General features: G+C 41.5%; 1 protein-coding gene across 1 annotated transcript in view; it reads left to right on the plus strand.

Annotated features, from left to right (window-relative positions):
* Positions 1 to 19,602, plus strand: part of SMYD2 (SET and MYND domain containing 2) — a 263,828-nt gene that overhangs the window by 125,679 nt on the left and 118,547 nt on the right. The window contains exon 4 of the mRNA XM_086927896.1: positions 17,289 to 17,349. Coding sequence (XP_086784022.1) covers positions 17,289 to 17,349 — 61 coding nt within the window. The remainder of the gene's footprint in view (positions 1 to 17,288; positions 17,350 to 19,602) is intronic.

Below are 19,602 nucleotides of genomic sequence, written 5' to 3' on the forward strand. Positions count from 1 at the left end.
ATTATAAACTTTGTAAACTCCGCTGTTCTACCAAATATTCTACCAAACATCCTGCCGCCGCAGCGCAGGAGAGGTACTATCATCCCCCTCACCTTAGAATTTTTTGGTAAAAAACAACGAAGTATGACATATCCCTAGCCAAACTACACCCACACTTGGCCAATTTGGCCAGGAACAACAAATGCTGGGGCCATGGTGCCCCAAATAACAACTGGGGGTATAGTCTGGACAGATGGGATTGTCCAAAACAGATACACCAACAAGAACATCAATACCATAGTCACTTTAATAACCGATTTAACATTCCTATTTCCAACAGGTATGATGTCTTTTTTTGATGAGGGTGGGTTGGAAGGGGTGGAATGACTACCTGACACAATATATAACCCTGCCCACAATGATCGTCTACTAGGAGACGCAGGACTAAGAAATGATGTCCAAATCCATGAATTGCAAGGTGGTAATATAATGATGTTAGGTACTGCGAACCAGCTGATTGATTTAACTGGTTCGCAAACTGATATAAATTCTGTCTCCTTTTTAGCTCCTACTAGGGATAATCCTGTGGAAGAATGGGCATGCCGTAGCACAGGTTTAATACCCCCTAGTTCTGATGTACATGAGAATGTTGACATAACACAAAGTGAGCCACAAAAATGCAATGAAAGTTTAATATCCTGGAACATAGCCAGACTCCACGACAAACTGAGTGATATTGGTTGGTTGTCTTTTGTTAAGGAATATCCGATAATATGTCTCCAAGAAACTTGGGTGGTGGAAAAAAATGTACATGTTGAGGGGTACCAAAGCTTTTTAATCCCCGCAGTTCCATCAGCCAGTGGTAGAGCAAAAGGGGGTTTGGCAATCTTTGTTAACTTAACACTTGTATGCAACAAAATTGAACACTATTCTGGTAACTAAAATATTCAGGTTTTAGAGCTCAAGAGGGGTAAAACAAAACTTATGTTGATCAACTTTTATAATGCAGTGAATCAGTCTGGTGATTGTAACATTGTGTCTTTACGTGAATTCCTAAGGGAAAATTTTGGTTCTTTGTCTCGCCAAAAAATAATAGTAGGCGATTTTAACACAGATTTATGTGGGAATCCTAGTATGACAACTGTTGGTCAAATGGGATGTAATAATATGGAAGGAATTCATTTTGATCACTCGGTGCGGGGAACAGAACTAAACACCCTATTGAATGAAAATAATTTTTTCGTAGCAATGTCCACAGTATCAGATCGAACCGTTTCCCCATTCCCACATTTAAAGGTCATGCAACAGGAACATACATAGATCACATTTTACTTTCGGCAGATTTTGTTAATATTGTTGAGGACTTTTCCATACAATTGAGCATCTATAGCGATCATAACCCCCTATGCATCAAAATGGGTGAGAATACATTTGAAAAACGCAATCCACGTGTGGATCGTGGCTCTATAAAATGTATTAACGGTAAGCGACGCTTAAAATGGTCAATGGTGGATTGTGAAAACTTTTACTCCTCTATTAATAATATTTGTAGCCATGAATTTTCAGTATGTACATCTCCTGTATCAGCGTCACACCAAATTTTGGCATCTTTTATGGAGGTTGCCAAAAAGGTGGAGTCATTGTTAACGGTACCTATCAAAGGGAATGTAAATCCAAATAGTAACCCAAAATGGTTTGACAGTGATTGCTCCAAGGCCAGCCGTGAGCTTAAGAAAGCACTAAAAATAAAACCTAGAGATTCAATGCTTATCAAGGACTTGCGGTTCAGGTATAAGAAGTCCCTTGCCAACCGCAAGAGAGCGGTAAAAAAAAGCATATGGGAGACATTGTTAGATCCTGAGACATTGAAAAACAGCTCGAAGTTCTGGGACATCATTAACAAACCTATATTTGACCATTCTAGTAATCCCAATGTGGGCACTAACATTCCAGAGGAAGAATGGATTAACCATTTCAGCTCTATTTTTAAAAGTAATGAGTCGCAGGCAGAACACATTCTTAACGATCGTAGAGAAAGTTTGCTGCTCTTCTCAATAGATGAGGTAATAAAGGGAATTGAAGGGCTGTCAAATAACAAGGCCCCAGGGCCGGATGGTCTACCACCCGATCTTTTTAAATCCCGTATAGTACTCTGCGCTCCGGTTCTCACAGCGGTACTTAATGCGGCTGTGTCCTGTGGATGCCCAAAGTCATGGGGGGTATCTACCATCGTGTCCGTATTCAAGAAAGGAGACCGTAATAGCCCCCTCTGCTCTAGGCCAATATCGCTAATAAACTCCGTTGCCAAAGTGGTTGGAGGAGTAATTTTGAATAGATTGGTCACATGGTCAGAGGAAAACAAAATAATATCCCCAATTCAATACGGATTTAGGCCTGGTCACTCTACGATTTCACAATGTTTACATTTATATCTAATCATAGGGAAGTACACTAAGGCCCGACAAGGAACAATCCATATGGCGTTCATGGACCTTTCCTCGGCTTTCGATTGTGTGAGCCGTGGGAAGCTCTGGGACGCCATGGCGAAAATGGGAGTGGACCAGAATTTAGTTAATTTGTTAGAAGATATGCATTCTGACACCAAAGCGAACGTTAGATACACACAAGATCTAAATGTGACAAAAGACTTTGGAGTGTATCGGGGTGTCGGACAAGGATGCATTCTGGCCCCGTTCCTTTTTAATCTCTACATAAATGAATTGGAAGAGCACCTTTTAAGCACTAATACAGACTACCCGTACATTGGCCGTAAGGGACTGCCGGTTCTGCTTTATGCGGATGACGCAGTCCTTTTATCTAGAACCGCCAATGAACTCCAAACTCTACTAGATTCCTTCTTTACTTTTATGAAATCCAGAGATTTAAGTATTAATAATTCTAAATCCTACATAATGAAGGTTGGCCAAGGAAATAAAAATATAAATCGCTTAAATGTAAATGGAGTACAAATCCCAGGAACAAAAACATTCTCTTACCTTGGGGTCCTATTCGACAGTCAACTAAATTGGGGACCCGTGATACAAAAAAAGAAGGGAGAGATAATCAGGGCAAATGCAGCTATATTGGACTTCTCCAGAAAAATGGGTTATAGTCCAGTTGCTGCATTACTCCAACTTTACCAGGCCAAGAGTGTCACTACAGCATGCTATGGTAGTGAGATATGGGGATATGTCCCTCTGGGTGCCCTAGAGATAGTTGAAAATAATTTCTTGAAACCGATACTAAGGGTTCCCAGGGGAACGGCAAATTTCTCTGTGCACGAGGAATTGGGGGTTCCATTTTTATGTGACAAAATGGCAGTAAATCCCCTAATATGCTGGCTGAACTGCTGGTTAAATGATAATATACCACTTACCCAGCTTATACTGAGAGAAGCACTTACATGGGATAATAGGATGAAGGTTCATTGGATAAAGTACTTGTATATGTGTTTTACTGATTTAGGTCGACCTGAACTTTTCTTATTTCCTGATTCCATTACTAAACTGGATGTTATTGCGGTCAAGAAGGCTTTTATCTCTTCTAGATATCAAGATAGGGAGTCTTGTGAATTAAGAAAAGACAGTGTACGTAATCATGTACTAATAAAAAGTACACAGTCTTTGGAACCGTACCTAACATGGCAAATCTCGAGTTATGACCGTTTTTTATTGACAAGGTTCAGGTTTAACCTATTTCATTTACTGCTGGCTGTACCCAAGGGATCTCACCGTGGACAAGTGTTGCCGGCTTGCGGCTGCGACGATAAGTCTCCGCAAGACCTGGCACACTTTTTGTTTTTTTGTCCTTATTATGTTATACCGAGGAAGTTATATTTAAAACCCTGCTTGAAAACACTGAACTTCTCTCAATATAGACCAGCTCTTCATTTTCTACAGCTGCTAAGAAGTGAATACACCTTGTATATATGTAGTTTTTTAAAACTGGCTATGAAATTTAGAAATAGTATGGAAGGATAATAGTATTGATGAATGAAATGTTACATTTTTTAAGGTCTTTTTAAACTAGAATGACTAATGTATATTTCTGTCCTGTTCATGTTACTATTTTTTAATAGATTTCCTTTTCTTTTTTAATGAATACATGTGTTAATATATGTAAAATGTAAATGCTTTTATGGTTGTCAACAAGAACAACCGAATAAAGTTTTTTTGACTTTGACTTTGGCTCCTCGGATTGAACTTTGGGATCTGTGATTACAAGAGTACAACTACACCATTGTGCATCGTCCAGGGAAAGGCGAGAACCCTTCCGAATTCTTTTCCATGGGTGCCTCTCCAATGTCTTGGCACCCATTCTAAGATGGTGAAGCTTACATAAACTTCATAGTGAAATCAAACACCCCAGCTGCCATTTTGTTGGAACAAATTGTCACTGCCGCAAGTCAAGATAGTGACATGCTGAAACTGAAAGACATTATTACACATCAGTCTTGGTACCAGCACCCTCGATCATTTACCAGTGACAGTGAATATCAAAAGTTTAAGAATGTTACAGATGAACTGTCCGTTACCAAGGACGGTATTAAAAAAAAAAAGTTTCAAGAATTGTAATTCTGGTGAGTCTCCAAAAACAGATAATTGAGGGCGCCCATGAAGGACATCATGGAATTGTTGTCTCCAAACGAGCTCTCTGACACAGATTATGGTTTCCACATCTCGACATGGTTGAAAGAGAATAAAAGGCCTGTCATGGAAAACCACTCAAAACCCATTAAACATGTCAGAGTTGTCAAAGCATTCATGGGAAAGAACTGCAGTGGACTTTTTCAGTCCTCTTGAAAATGGACCACTGCTTAATTTGAGCCAGTGGTTTCCAGTGCTCGGAACCTGTACTTAATTGGCAGCACCGGCACTTCTAATAGTCCGACACATGGTGGGTTGTTTGTCTTATTTAGAGTGAGCAGAACATCAGTTGTATACTAATTCAATATACGTTAAAAATGACTATCACCAACCGCTCATGCTAATCTTATAGCTATGGGGGCCTGGAATATTCTGAATTGTCACACTTATGGGAGTGGGATGGTTTGCAGCTGGTGTGGTACTGTCATTGGTACCGCTAGCATGGGCACTGTGTGGTGTAGACTGCATTGGACTCCTGATGAAGGCCCTGGCACTTAATTTTTTTTACAAATTAAGCACTGCAAGGTGATCATTGATGAATATTCACATTTTCTATTGATCTAAGATCTCTGATCTATTACTCAAGAACGTGTCATTGAGAGATTAGACAGCATCTTCTCGACCTAGGGTGTTCCTGTGATCTGAAAGTCTGACAGCAGCCCAACTTTCAGCAGTCGAGAATTCAGAGACTTTCTCAGTCATCTTAATGTGAAGCATCAGAAGAGCACCACTTTTTGACCACAGGCCAATGGCCTTTTTGAACGTTTCATGAGTACTCTAAAGAAAGCCGTCCAGCATGCTGGACTAGAAAAGCTCAACCTTAAAGCTGTTTTAAATTCCACTCTTCTAGCTTATCGCTCAACCTCTCGCTTAACCACAGGTGAAAGCCCTGCAACCTTGATGTTCAGGTGAGCCATGACAACCAAGTTACCGCAATGGACCAACAGACAAGCAAACACTGAGGCGGAAACGCGCATGAAAAACTTGGATCATAAGAGGAAAATGAAGGCCTATGCAGACAAGCGTCGACATGCAAAAGATGTCATGTTCACTAGAGGTGATTGGTTGCTTGTTCATTAGCTTAGAAAAAGGTTTTATGCTCCTTTCAATGCTTAACCATTTCATGTTGTGACCAGCAAAGGACACATGGTGACAGCCGAACGTCCTGGGAAGTCCATTACGCGAGACTTCTCGCATTTCTGACATGTGGCTTGTCAGGCACTAATGTCATTGTAGAGACTGGGTCTGAAAGGACAAGTAAAGAACCCCTGACTGCTGCTGTTTCTCCATCACTAACGCCAGTTATGGACTATTCTACTGCCTGTCCCCTCTTTCCAAAGACACTGTTGGGACGTGTGATCTAAGCTCCATGAAGACTCATTGAAGGGCTCTAATTGTATATATTTGTAAAAATTTAACAAAGGGGGAGATGTAGTGTTGTGTGAGTTTGTAATGATGGTACTTTTTGGCTCCTGATGGACTCCGTAGAACTGTGAAGTAAGCATTAAAGCATAGTGAAGTGAATGCAGGTTTAGAATGTTGTGTTAATGGTTACACACGGAAGAAGAAAGATGTGTCATACTAAGCTTGTGTGTAGGTGTGGTGTAGTCATTAGCGTCTACCCTGGCTGGGGAGGATGCTACACACTGGCAGCGCTCTGGTTCAAAATATGGAAAGGGTGAAGGCTGCGTTTTCTGAGCTGGCTCCTAAGGTGAAAGGCACTGATTGAAAACTGTGCCTTCCTAGCTCCAATTTCATTCCACGCAAAGACAATACACTAAAATGCACATTTTGTATCGTAGATCACAGTTTATGTGACACAAGGCAGTTAAATGCGCAGGGTATTGGTTTGGCCCCCTGACAAAACTATCTTCATTTCTGCTTCAGGATTAAAGCACAATCTAGTTTTAAGTAAACAAATTTGGTTATCTAATAAGTCTTGGGAGTGAATTTATAATTTACAGCCTGTAAGAAAAAATCATTCTGCATAAAAGTTAAATATGCAAACTATAGTTTAAACCTCAGCTGCTGGGCCACCTGCAGATCCCCATTTAATAGCCAAGATTACAAAGAAGTGGCTTTAGGCCAGCAGCCGAGCACCGCTTTTGTACTGCGTCAACAGCCAGCTTGTTCTCGTGCCTCAAAGTGAAGCTGGCCTCCTGCTTCCTTGCCCTTGGCGCTATTTTCCACCTGCTTTTAGAACAAAGCAAATTACTAATTTAAAATTATTCTTTTTTTCTAGATATGGTTTTTACTCGTTTTGGAAAATAAGTCGGTATTGCTTCTTTGTTGAACATAGGGTGACTACCTTACCCCAGGTCAATGCTCACACTATCACCAGTTTTGAACTTTTCATCTTCAGATCATTGATTTCAGATGCCTTCGTCTTATTAGCTCAATGAAAGCAAAACAAGAATATAACACTCAGAATATGTTAGGCTATCACACAAAAATCCAGGACTGGAAAGAGTGTTCAAAATGACCTTGAAATCTGATGGTCTCCATAGTTGAACTGCAAGTAGGCAGAATAGTTGAATTACACATTGAGTGCTCAGTCTATACTTTTTCCTGTTTAGTTACTGGGCAGGCGAACCGCACTAGCATTCGGTCTGCAAATAATCATCAGAGGGGATTTAAAGTTCATTTCTCTCTGTTAATGGGCCAGCCTTCAGATTGTTTCCCGGCTGTGTCGGTCACCATTTAATGTCACATGTCCTCTACACCATGGACTGCACATTGATATTTTAGCACTGAGGAAGCTAATTTGTACCCTCGTGGAGATTGGTGCCCAGTGGCTGGTATTTGCGATTCTGGTATCGATAAGGTTCCATGGTACATGAGCCAGGTGCGCTGTCCAGTACTCAGAAGAATAAGACTCATATCCTCACAACAGGTTCTGAGATGGTCCTCCTCAGCAAAAAAACACTGGCAGCTCCTTTCCAATTCCACAAAGGTAGTACTGCATGTTCAAATGGAACAATTGAAGACTACAGTGACGTCACTGATAATGGCAGTAATAATGCGCATATAACAGTGGATCTTTTGTACATTACTAGTCGCAGAAGTGTCAATGTGCTGCTGTGTTGTTCTAAACTAACTTGGTGCTGTTCATCTTACTGATATCAGAAAGATGCAACACAGAGTTGTCCTCCTGGAGTCTGAACCCAGGACCCGCAAGATCTGGTCACTCTTCAGAGGAAGACTTATTAACCAAATTACCTGTTCTACCACCTCTCAACAATGCAGTACCCAGCCTTGAAACTGGCGCTTTTCCAACTCCGGATTCCACCCACTCACCTTAACCAAGAGCTTTAAAGGAGGATTTGTTATTCAGATGCAAGCACTGGATTGCTCTTACACAAGCTGCTAAAACACATCTCGCTTATTATTTTACAGAAGTACTTCACTTGAGTGCTGATAATTCTTCTACCATTGGTTGTGATTGTTTTTTTCTCATATTGGGTAGCGTTTCACACAAGGCATCCCAGTATTTTTTGCTAAGATTTTGAGACTTTAATAGATTTAATATCCTTAAGTCATTAAAACATGTTCTTTAATATCTCTGGTCTAAATTCTCATGACAAAGCAAGCCCTGATCCTGGATTTACATTAGTATGAAGAATGACTGTTGTATATGGGTTTAAGAAAACTTCTATTCTACACATGCATTCCGTCACCTGCTGCAAAATGCCTTTGTTATTTGGAGTCCACATTATCTGTTAAGCACTTCCATCAGTCTTTGCTAAAGAGTTGTGTTTGCAAAGCCTGAGTTCTGATATCAAGGCAACCACCTTCCCTGCCCTAATTGACAGGCTTCAATAGGTTTTGATGGAATCATTCGATAGAACAACAATGGTCCTAAAGCTGTTGTCTGGTTAAAGGCGAGAGGTGTGGCACAGCTGAAGCAGAATCCAGTCCCTCTGTCCAGATAGCTGGACCCTAGCTTTTGGCGGACTCCAATCCTGTGGCACACCCAACCCTATATGATGCTCATCCGTATTGGCATACACAATATATGGAAAATTGAATTAAAAGCGCACTTTCCTCTAAGGCACGTCTAGAAGTAAAACAAAGAAGTTTTGAGTGCTCTAGGTTTATTCCCATTCATCACATAGGAGACATCAGTGGTGGCAGATCTACGCTACTAGGTGGAAAACCAATTTGTTACAGCAGGTGGTTGTGATAAAAGTCTGTCACCGAACCTGCTTCCACAGCTGGATTATAATCGTCAATATGTCAAATTCTTTGAGAAAAAATATTATTTCGAATCGGTCATTTGTCTAGTAACACTTTCTTATCCTGATTTATATTCTTTTATTCCTGCTGCCCCCTCCCCGTGCACCTCTTACTCCTTTTTTTGGGGGGGGGGGGGGGGAGAATCACAAGTGTTCCCCATTTCAACCCCTTTCACCCAAATGTCCTCCTTTCTTCACAGCTCCAGTCCTCACCCCTCCTCATGCACCTGTGTTGTACTGATTGATTGTGTTTTTGACCAGAAACCCTGAGGCCTACCTTTTCCCATTCACTCTACTAATTTCCCACTCCTGCTACCCATGGCCCTTAAGTACAGCCCCTATCATTCTAAGGTTTAACACCTTGGATGCTAAGGCTTTTCCCCCTCCTGCGCTGAAAGCTCAGAATATTATAGGTTCATGACCAGGTCAGCTCGTCATAAGCACAGCGCAGGTAACACCCATGACGAGCTGACCTTGTCATGAGTATCAAAGAGGTTAAAGCCTGTGTCTGCCAAGACCTATATAATCTTGAAATATTTAGAAAGGAAAAATGAAGATGATTGCATGCGGTGCAGAGAGGTGCATGGTTTAAGCTTATTCCTAATATGCTGGTACATTGGACCTTAAAATATACTGTCCTCGATTGCCAGCTAGTATAGCACTTCCAAAGAGTAGCAATTTTGCAAACCCAAATCAAGGGAGTTTGCATATTTTACACCAGAGGTCTCCAGCCGTTTCTGTGATAGGAACTACTTATGGTCAATGAAAATCATCCCAAGCTACTACTGATATTTTAATGTAATAGGGACACATCACACAAGATTGCATTTGTAACCACTAGAAGTGAGATTTCTAGCAGTGATCACAGTGCACCGGATAGGGATGCCAGCAGTAAGGTAAATAACAAATGCTCTGTCAGTTTGGAATGCGTCTGCATGGGTAATATATATAGCAGCTGCAATGCCCCTTCCCCTGCAGTGCCCCTGGTGCCAAGGTAATAACATTAGTAATGAGACCCGCCTCCCCAATGCCACATGATTTATCATCAAAGATCAGCTTTAAATATATTTTGGATATTCTTCAAGCATAATCTTACCAGTTCTACAAATACACACTTTTTCGCTGTGAATACACACTCCCAATTTTGGTCTATATAAGTAATTCAACCAAGCAAAAGCTTCTAATTTAGTAGTCTGGGCTGCACACACAAAAGCTACTTTCAGGTAGCTGAAAGCTACTGGTTGGAGACACCTGGTCTAGACATTCTCCCAAAGTTGCATCAATAGGAGCCTTTTTCCGTCGGCAGGAAGGGTATTTAAAAGGTCTGAGAATATTCACCCTCCAGTTGTTTACTTTAACCGTGTGCAGAGTTCAACTTTAGCTTGAAATACAGAGGTTCAGTAGTGCTACATGACTTTTCTCTATAAAGAGTTGGGAATAGGCTCATGCACGAGATTCTGATTGATTGTGACAGGTCATCTAACCTTGATTTCCACTAGTGTATTTCTTTGAGGATCTCAGAAAAAGTAAGACACTTTGGGGCTATCCCTAACTTCGTTCAGCTAGACTAATTTATATATTTTGTAGCTGGTGGATCAGCAATGCAGCTCCTTTGTCTTAAATGTTTTTTCTTCCCTTATAACGTCCTATGAAATTGCTTGTCTCCATGCAGTCAAATCTTGCCTTTCACCGGTAAAGTGTTTTTAGGTCTCGCGACCTGCGGTGACCTGCAAGTCGCGTGAGCTATAGTAGGTAAAAATGGGGAAATCCAAGCTGACCTCGTGCGTGTGCGTTTGCGTTTCCTTTTCAGCTCCCCCATTGGCCTTTGCGTGCGTCTTATTGTTAAAAGGACTGCGCGCAATTGGCCCGAAGCAAGCGCATAGCTCTTCCCATGACCTATCGGTGTCTATTACGCGCACCAGGCGCGTAATAGACACCAATATGCCGTGGGTGGAGCTATGATTGTGCCCACACAGGCGTGACGTGCGCGCCACTTGTTCCCTTATGGCTTTCTATGTTATTCCGTCTGTGCCATTGTTTCAGCCCTTCTTTCTGTCATATTAATTTCACCCCATTTAATTTCGATCATGCATTTTCTTTTCCAACTTTTCCGTCTATTCATATCCGTTTCTGTTGCAATGTAATTTTACATTTCGTCATTATTTGTGTTGATCTCGGCCCCTCCCTGTTTGATTTTACCTTGCAGTTAAATTTAGGTCTCCGTCTTTTTTACGATTGCCTGCAAATCCAAAAGTGTATACATGTATTTAACCCCTTAAGGGCTGCTGACGGCCAACGGTCGGCAGCAGCGCTACCTCCCCAGTGCTGCGCACGACCATTGGACGTCCATTCAGCACTGGTTCCAATGGACAGCGCAGCACTGGGGAGGGATGTTTACACGCAGCTAAGGTGTTAAGACCAAGGTACAAAAATTAAAAAAACAACAAAAACACGATACGTCCAGAGCAAGACACTAAAGGACAGATTGACAGTGACCCAATCGGGTAAGCGATGGGCATGCTCGCGAGGCTGTTCACATTTTTTGCAGTAACCAATGAGTGCAAAGCATGCTCTGAGCCTGTCTGTACTTGTCAAGGGTGCCATGGAAAACGACACGCTCGTGACGCAATGTAGAGGCCGCGTGACTCTCCGCGGCGGAAGTTTACATACAAGACCTGCGGTGCTCGAGAGAAAGTGGTGGAGGGGGGCACCGTTAACTTTCTCAGAGTGGCCGCCTTCGCATGGGTGGTCACAGGTCTTTCAGCTTCTATCGGTCAAGGCGCCGCTAAGTGAGAGGAACTGACGAAAAACGGAACGCGCAGCAGGTAAATCATTTTGTGCCAAACCAGATACCTCTGTAGGGAAGTGTGGACCTGGGTGTCCCTAACAGTGGCAATCACCGAGCTCGCTTTCTGACCTGCAACCAGGCAGGGCTGGCCAGGGTGGTCTGCAGCACTAGTGTACCTGATGAGAGTGCCTGCCTGGCCATGGAGGGCAGCCAAGTTTTCTTATGAGTAACATTTCCATTTTGAAATCTGTGACATTTACCATCATGTCAATGACACGGCGCCCCCGAGTGACCCATTTAAAAAAAGAAAAGTTGAACGCTCTCATGATGCAAGTATTTTTCGGTTAACTCCATGTGAATTCCAAGTATAGCGCTCCTCTTGTATGAACCTTAAGATAAGTTTTATTTTTTTCCCCTTCAAACCGACCCCCCACACCCCTTTCACCACTTGCTCCACTCCGCCCCCGTCAATGCCTGACCATCATACTTGATTATCCTGTACTCTAGTGTTTTTCAAACTATGGATCGCAACCCACCATGGGAAGCAAGCCGATTTGTGGTGAGTCGTGAAAGTCTGAGCAACATATAAAGATGCCTTTAACTTTTTTTATTTATGGTGGACATTTGCTGCGCTTCGGTGTCAGGCAATGTCTTCTGACAACTTGCTGTTTTTTTATTTTCAACAGTGGTGCTTGGTATCTACCAACTGATCTCAGTGTTCAGTCAAGGGGGAAAAAAAATAAAGTGAATTATGTGTCAATCTTGCTGGGCTACATTGATTGTGAAATGAAAGGATGTACTCTAAATCATTTTCTCCCAACACACAGCAACATGTAAAAACCTTCACATAAACGGTACACATTCAGCAGTTTGGAAAGCAACAAAGAGGCACATTTTTTGAAATTCTAAAATGTGATAGAAACAAGCAATGGGATCAAAACAAAGCAAGACACTTTGTTTTACTGAAGCGCAAATAATAAATATTTACTTTAACTCGATTTCCCTACTTTATCATTAGTGTGCAATTTAGTTTTATCAGTAAAACTGAATGTCTGTGCAAATTTAGTGTCCATTTCATTAGAAAATGTGTTGTCTGCAAATGACAGTGCGATGCTCTAGAGGGTGTGTTCTGCTCCTATGAAGGGGTGGGATGTTTCTGACTTGGTTTTCCTATCCTTAGTTTGAAGCCTGAGAATCTCTGTACTTCTAAGATGCTTCAAGCATCCAGATATGTTTCGAGGCAAAGTGTAAGTAGTTTGCAAAAGGCCTCAGTAGGGAGCCTTGTAAGTATTTTAGTATTGGGGTGATGTATTAAAATGTACGGGTGCTGGAGACTGAACAGGCTGGGTAGTGGTTGGCTTTGTTGTCTGACCTTGATTCAGTGGCGGCTTTCCTCCAATTTGTGTGTTTCTACCGTCCAGGAGCATTTTAGTCTCAAAGTGCTTTGAGTGATTGACTTCTGTCTTTCAACTGCTGATGTTGTTTGCATTCAGGGGACTACTTTTTTTTTTAGTTTCAGCACTCTGCGGGAGTGGATGTGATATCTTTCTCTCTCTGTGTGCTAAGTCCTCATTCACTTTCCCTGCTCCACCACTCTGTGTTGCTCCCAATTCATCTACTGCTTCCCCTGCACCTCTCTATCCTGTATGGCTTTTAAAAAAAATTATCTCCATCCTGTTGCACTGCACCTCGACCCTCTGCCACCACCACCACCATCTCACCCTCCCATGCAGCCACTTTCCCACCTTTTGCTTCCATTTAGGCTCCTCTGTGCAGTAGGAGGGCAGTGGTCTTAAAATGTTATTTTGGCCAATAAATCATTTGAAAGATGGCCCCCTGTGGATGTGTGTGTATCCATGGCAGTAATCTTATGATCTCTGGATACACCCCCTGTTGTTTTTCACGTAGCTCTAGTAGAGATTAATACTTCGATATCCATCCAATGCAGTCCTGGAAAATTATGCTTGCCCACTCGCAGCAGCGAGTCAGATTGTATCAAGTGGAGCTATGTTTTGCACCTACTGGTCCGTTCTGGCGAATGAACATAATCCTATTCATCCAGAGAGTAAATGAGCAATAAAGATGCATTTCAATCTGGTTTTTATCTTGACACATTTGCTGTCTGATCAAGGGAAGAGCTCAAATGTCAGTTTGTCTTTTTACTAATTGCTGCTTGGAAAATGGAGTTGCTTTTTTAGGGCTCGCGCCAGTCTGTGGTTCAGAAATGTACCCTGGAATTCTACACGCTTGTGCGTGTGTTTTTTATTTTGTGTTCTGTAATTTGGCTTTGAGTGCATGTTTTGTTTCAACAGAGCACGCAATAGGCCAAAGGCGGGCGCATTTCTCCGCCCATGGCCTATTGGTGTCTGTTACCTGCACCAAAGCTCATGTGGTTTCAATTATTGTGCCCAGACACGGGCGCGATAATTGAAAGCATATGTGGCGTGCGCACCACTCGCGGGCGTGGTTTTTTGTGTGTTTTTTTTTACAAGAGCGATCGCTTTCAGTGCATAAAGTTGCACTTAACTTCTCCAATCCGAAGGGAGAAAGGTATTAACATTTCCAAGTTGAACTGGTATACCGACCCACCACCACTGCTGCCCACAATTACACACCAAAAATACAAATACAGAATATTTTGCCAGACAGGTGAAATTCTCTATTTGTGCACGGAGGCTGAACGCTGTATTCAATGTGTGCGTGCCGCTTATTGGGCAATTTCTGGGTAGAGAAACTCAGTGTGACTGTAGCAAGCCAGAGGTCTGTCTCCTCTGATTGGGCCATTATAAGCTAGGCAAGATATCAAAACATAATGTTGTCTGCATAGCGCTTACACGTTCGGAATCAAAGCACGGTACTAACTGCTGTTCTAACTGCCCAACTGAGGGTTGGGTGGCAGTCACCGCCAGCAGTGGGGTACGGACAGTGAGTTTCACGCCATCTCTACTGCACGTGCCTAACCCACTCCGCTATCTCGCTTATGTACATCAGCTCCTCCTATGACCCCTGACATTTTGCAGCCAGGGTGAGTTCCTCCCCAAGGAGGCCTCCCGTGGTGCGAGCAGCAGCGACTCTACATAGGAAGTGAGGTGGTAATTACACTTGAACCTTGACCCCCAGCTAGTGAGGTGGCGATAGTCCATGCAGTTCCATTACACCCAGCAGAAGTGACGCAAGCCAAACCATAGCATTACAGTCTCAGTGTCTCTAGGTAGACATACAAAGTGCTCAAATGCAGGGCACAGCGGTGTTTTTCATCTTCACGGGGCACGGTGCTGTCATTTATTCAGAAGCCTCTAGGCGCTCACAGACTGGGGCCAGGGAACACTGTGCTGCCCTTTAATTCACAGACAGCGGCCAGGCAGCCCTACTTTACCATTAATTCTAGAAGGGAGCAGCATTGGTGCCAGAGAGCACGGTGCTGCCATTTCATAAAATTATCGGGCATCTATAGGTTCCCAAGCGTCTCCCCACATCGTGTGAGTGCACATTGGCTATGTAACCGTGGGGATAGCTCTGCAGTCTGAAAGCTGACCTTGCCTCCTAATCTGTGTTACTTGTTTACTGATGGACACTGTTTCTGTATCCCAAGGGCCGTGTACATCCCGATGTGCTGCAAAAGAAATTTGCATCCAAGACTGAATCCCAGCTGTGGTGCAAATTGTGCACTAACAGGCACATGCATCAAGCGATTTAGGAATCGCAAACGGTGCGAATCGCAAAATTCGACAGTTTGCGATTCCCAAATCACTATTTGGGATGCATTATCCAAAAAGTGAAGAAATCGCAATTTTTGCGATTTTTTTTAAAGTGCGATTGCTTTTAAGGAATCGCAATTTTGAGGTTGGACCTCATGGTAATTTTGCGAAATGTTAGAAAAATGCAATTTTGTGCATTTTTTTAACTTTCATGTTGTGCACACACATGCCCTTAGGGCATGTGTGTACACAACATATGTGCATTGTTTGATTTCAGGGGTGCAACAGGGTGTCCTTTGGACACCCCTGCACCCTTAAAATCGCAATCTCAATTTGCGATTAGCTAATTGCGAATCGCAAATTGAGATTGTCTTCCCATTCATTCCTATGGGCCTCAAGGCCCATAGGAATGAATGGGAAGGGATTCCTTAATTTCGATTCGCAAAATGCTAATCGCAATTAAGGAATTCTAAGAAGTCACAATTTATTTAGCGATTTCTTAATGCATAGGCATTTGCAATTCCTTAATTGCGATTCCTTAAAAATCGCAATTAAGGAATCGCAAATGCCGAGATTGATGCATGTACCTGCTAGGGTTTCTACTTTTTGAGTTTGGAAATGACTGTTTCTCGCAGCCGGAAACATGAATGTATGTGTGTGTGTTTGGTGTGTGCGTGCCTGGGCGTGTTTGCGCATCTGTGTATGTGTGCATGCCTGTGTGTGTTTGCCTGTGTATGTGAATGCATCTGTGTGCGTGCCTGCATGTGTGTGCGCATCTGTGTATATGTGCCTGCCTATGTGTGTGTGCCTGTGTATCTGTGAGCATCTGTGTGTGTGTGCATCAGTGTTTGTGTGCGCATCAGTGTTTGTGTGCGCATCAGTGTGTGTGTGTGTGTGTGGGGGCGTGTGTGCGCATCTGTGTGTGTTTGCCTTTGTATGTGAAAGCATCTGTGTGTGTGTGTGTGTGTGCGAGCGTTCCTGGGCCTGTGTGCTCATGCCTGGGCGTGTATGCGTGTGTGTGTGTGTGCGTGGGCGTGTGTGTTTGTATCTGTGTGTGTGTGTGTGCATGCTTGTGTAGGTTTGCCTGTGTATGTGAAAGCATCTCTGTGTGTGTGTGTTTGCCTGTGTATGTCAAAGCGTGTGCGTGTGTGTGTGTGTGTGTGTGTGCGTGTCCAGGGCAATGCAATCCTGCACTTCTGTCAAGATTAACATAAAAACAAGCATTTGCAATGCAATAGGTCTCGCATTATTAAAGTTTGAGCTATTGATGTTGCATTATTTAGCAATGCCAATAGCTCAACCTTTAATAATGCGAGACCTATTGCATTGCAAATGCTTGTTTTCATAGCTTTTACTTCACTGTGGAACCCTCTCCTGATGCAGTCATTTCATTCCAAGCCTAATGATTTTCGTTATGTGCTCTAACCTAATTTGAATATTGAAAACATTCTGCTGTGATTCTGTCATGGGTTAGTTTCGAACCATTTTCTCTTGAATAGCACATTATTTACCTAAAATTCCAAACTAACTGATCCTGCATACATTAGATAATATGTCTTTATATAGGGCTATGCTCAGTCTAAATTTCAGATTGCTTGAATTCTGTATCCCTATAAAATGTTGATAGAATGAAAACAACTGAGTTTTAGGCTGTTTTTGAGAGCGATTTGCATATTTTGGAAGTCTTTGCTTCTTTTCTGTAATCTTATTTTAAGAGCTTTAACTGACATTTTAAATCTGTTTCAACAAGTTAGGAATTTTAGCCCAATTTATTGGAGCTGGGCCAGAAAATTAATAGTGCAGCCTGTAGTGTCTTGGAAATTATCTTTTTCTCATGAATGGCGGAAGTATAGCTGTGTTTTGTATTTATTATGAGTACCAAGTTCTGCACATTGTGCCCTAAAACATGATTAATTACTATGGAACTGTTTTTCTTTCCCAGAAAATGACCCAGGAGAGAACACAGTCTGAAAGATTATTATCTGTTAAAGAGTTTGAGTCCCGTAAGTAGATGTGTCAATTCATGTGATTTGTAAAATCGAATAGAAATACTTGCCTATAAATACAGAGAAAATTACTAGTAGTCCTGTTCTACCTTCTCGTTAGAAGAACATTGGCGAATTCTCCATTGTCTGTTAAGGTACGAAAGTGATTCAAATATATATTTTAAAAGGTGCACATTTAAAGATCATCCACCCCCCCATCACCCAAGGGTTTACTCCAGTTTTGGCAAACTTTTTACAGCAATCTTTATCACCCTACAGGATGCCCCAACTATGTTTTCATGGTTTATTGTTCATGCAAATAATTTGATTATTTTGTGCCTCTTTCGTACCTGCTGTCGAGCTGCATGTGGCCAATGTCAAAGTATAATGGTGGTTCATTGCTTTCAATCCATGGCCATTGTTTTGAGTTTGACAAATTATTGGTAGAATATCTTAGATCTGTAAATCCTTAAAATCTCTACACAATATTGCATGGGACTTTTAATCCTAATGATGCCTATGATCTGAGAAATGATAGTTATTGATTCCACCAGGTACCAATAATGCAACACATTTGAAGATGAGTACATTGGCTTTATATATGGCTTATTTGCAGTATACCAGCGCTCCCTGTAAGATTGAAGGCCTAAAGTAGCATTTATGTCACCCATTTGTTTCTTGTTTGAGTCCATTAAGTGGCATAATCTCATATTGCATCTTAAATTCATCATATATGGACCTATAAATTGGGACTTCTGTGTAGACTGGTTTAGGAAACTAGACAAATATTTCCTTACAGTCATCATAATGTTGATTACGTCACATGTCAACGAAGGACTGTAGTGTTGCCAGAGCAGACATTCACTGCTTCTGTTGTGTTTTGAGACATTGTTCACTTCATGGGTCACTTACTTACGATTGTTTAACATTGTGCTATGTCAGGCAAACAAACTTTAGCAGTGAGCAGACTGACACAAATCATATTTGTTTTGATGTTTGTTAAACACTGTATCTGAAATATTGTTAATTTTGGTACATTTACGATGAGGATTGTTTGCTTATTTTCTACTTCATGTGAGTTAATACATTGATCGTCTATAGCTTATTGTCAAATGTTCACTACTTTGCGACAATATTATATGCTTGTAACTATAGTTTGAATTTTGTTTAAAGATGGCCACCCCAGTTGCCTTCGTTTCATTCAGTTTGGTGGCACGTGTTTACTTAGTTTTGGGCCTCACTTTTCAACCTCATTCGATTTTAATTTTGCTCATGCATGCTTTTTATATAACTGCATAAAACTCAACAAGTTTGGATTGCGGAATAATTTTAGTAAATACACACCACTTGATCGCTGTTTCGAAATAGGGAAGCCGTACACAGCGGTCCTTTTGATGCAAACAACATTAGCGCATTGCGTTCTCCAAGAGAGAGCGTTATATTTTTGGAATCAGTTAACACAGTGAGTTTTCGCAAATTAATATTTTAGAAACTAGCAATTTGCTTGAATTTTAGTTATGCATGCTATGCATGGTTGGGCACATTACAGATTAAGTTAACAGTCGCAAGTGTATATGGAATTGCTTGTTCGGTTGTGCAGTGGTGGAGAACACTTGGTGGTGGTAACTTTTCGTGTAAATGATGGTGCTTCATTTTTTACCTTTAAGTGTGCGATAGTCTTTTCATTCATTTTGCCCTATGAATTATGTTTTTAAAATATCCTCTCTGGTAAAAAATGTATCACGTTTTCTGACTTCTATTAGTGAGAATGAATAATATGTATTTGTGACTTATGTTAGTGAGCATGTATATTTTCATGTCACAGATGTTCCCCCTGATGAAGGACATTAAGTCTGAAATGCATTGGAAATTGCTTTGATACTTTAGAGAGTTTTTCTTGACTGTTGAATACACAGCAGATGCTAATGTTTGACCAATAAAAAGACTTCATATAGAAAGACTATACATTTGAAGACAACATTTTTTGGAAAGAGTATTCAAATTGTTTACCAGTCATTTTGGCCCCCTTTCTGCACAGTGGGATCTGGGACTTTAATGAGGTTCATTATAGCACTTAGGTGTTCATCTCTGTGACCTTGTACAGAGTTTATACCACCTCAGCATATTTGAATGTTCTACAACGATAACTATTAATTAAAGGGGAGTAAATGGAATCTAATATGTCAAACTGACACAACCCCACATATTTTACAATTAAGATGCCCTTAATTCTCATTCCAGTTGTTTATTATAACTTAGTCCCAAGCATGG

The sequence above is a fragment of the Lissotriton vulgaris genome, chromosome 6 (genome assembly GCF_964263255.1).
Source record: "Lissotriton vulgaris chromosome 6, aLisVul1.2, whole genome shotgun sequence".
In the NCBI taxonomy this organism is placed as follows: domain Eukaryota; kingdom Metazoa; phylum Chordata; class Amphibia; order Caudata; family Salamandridae; genus Lissotriton; species Lissotriton vulgaris.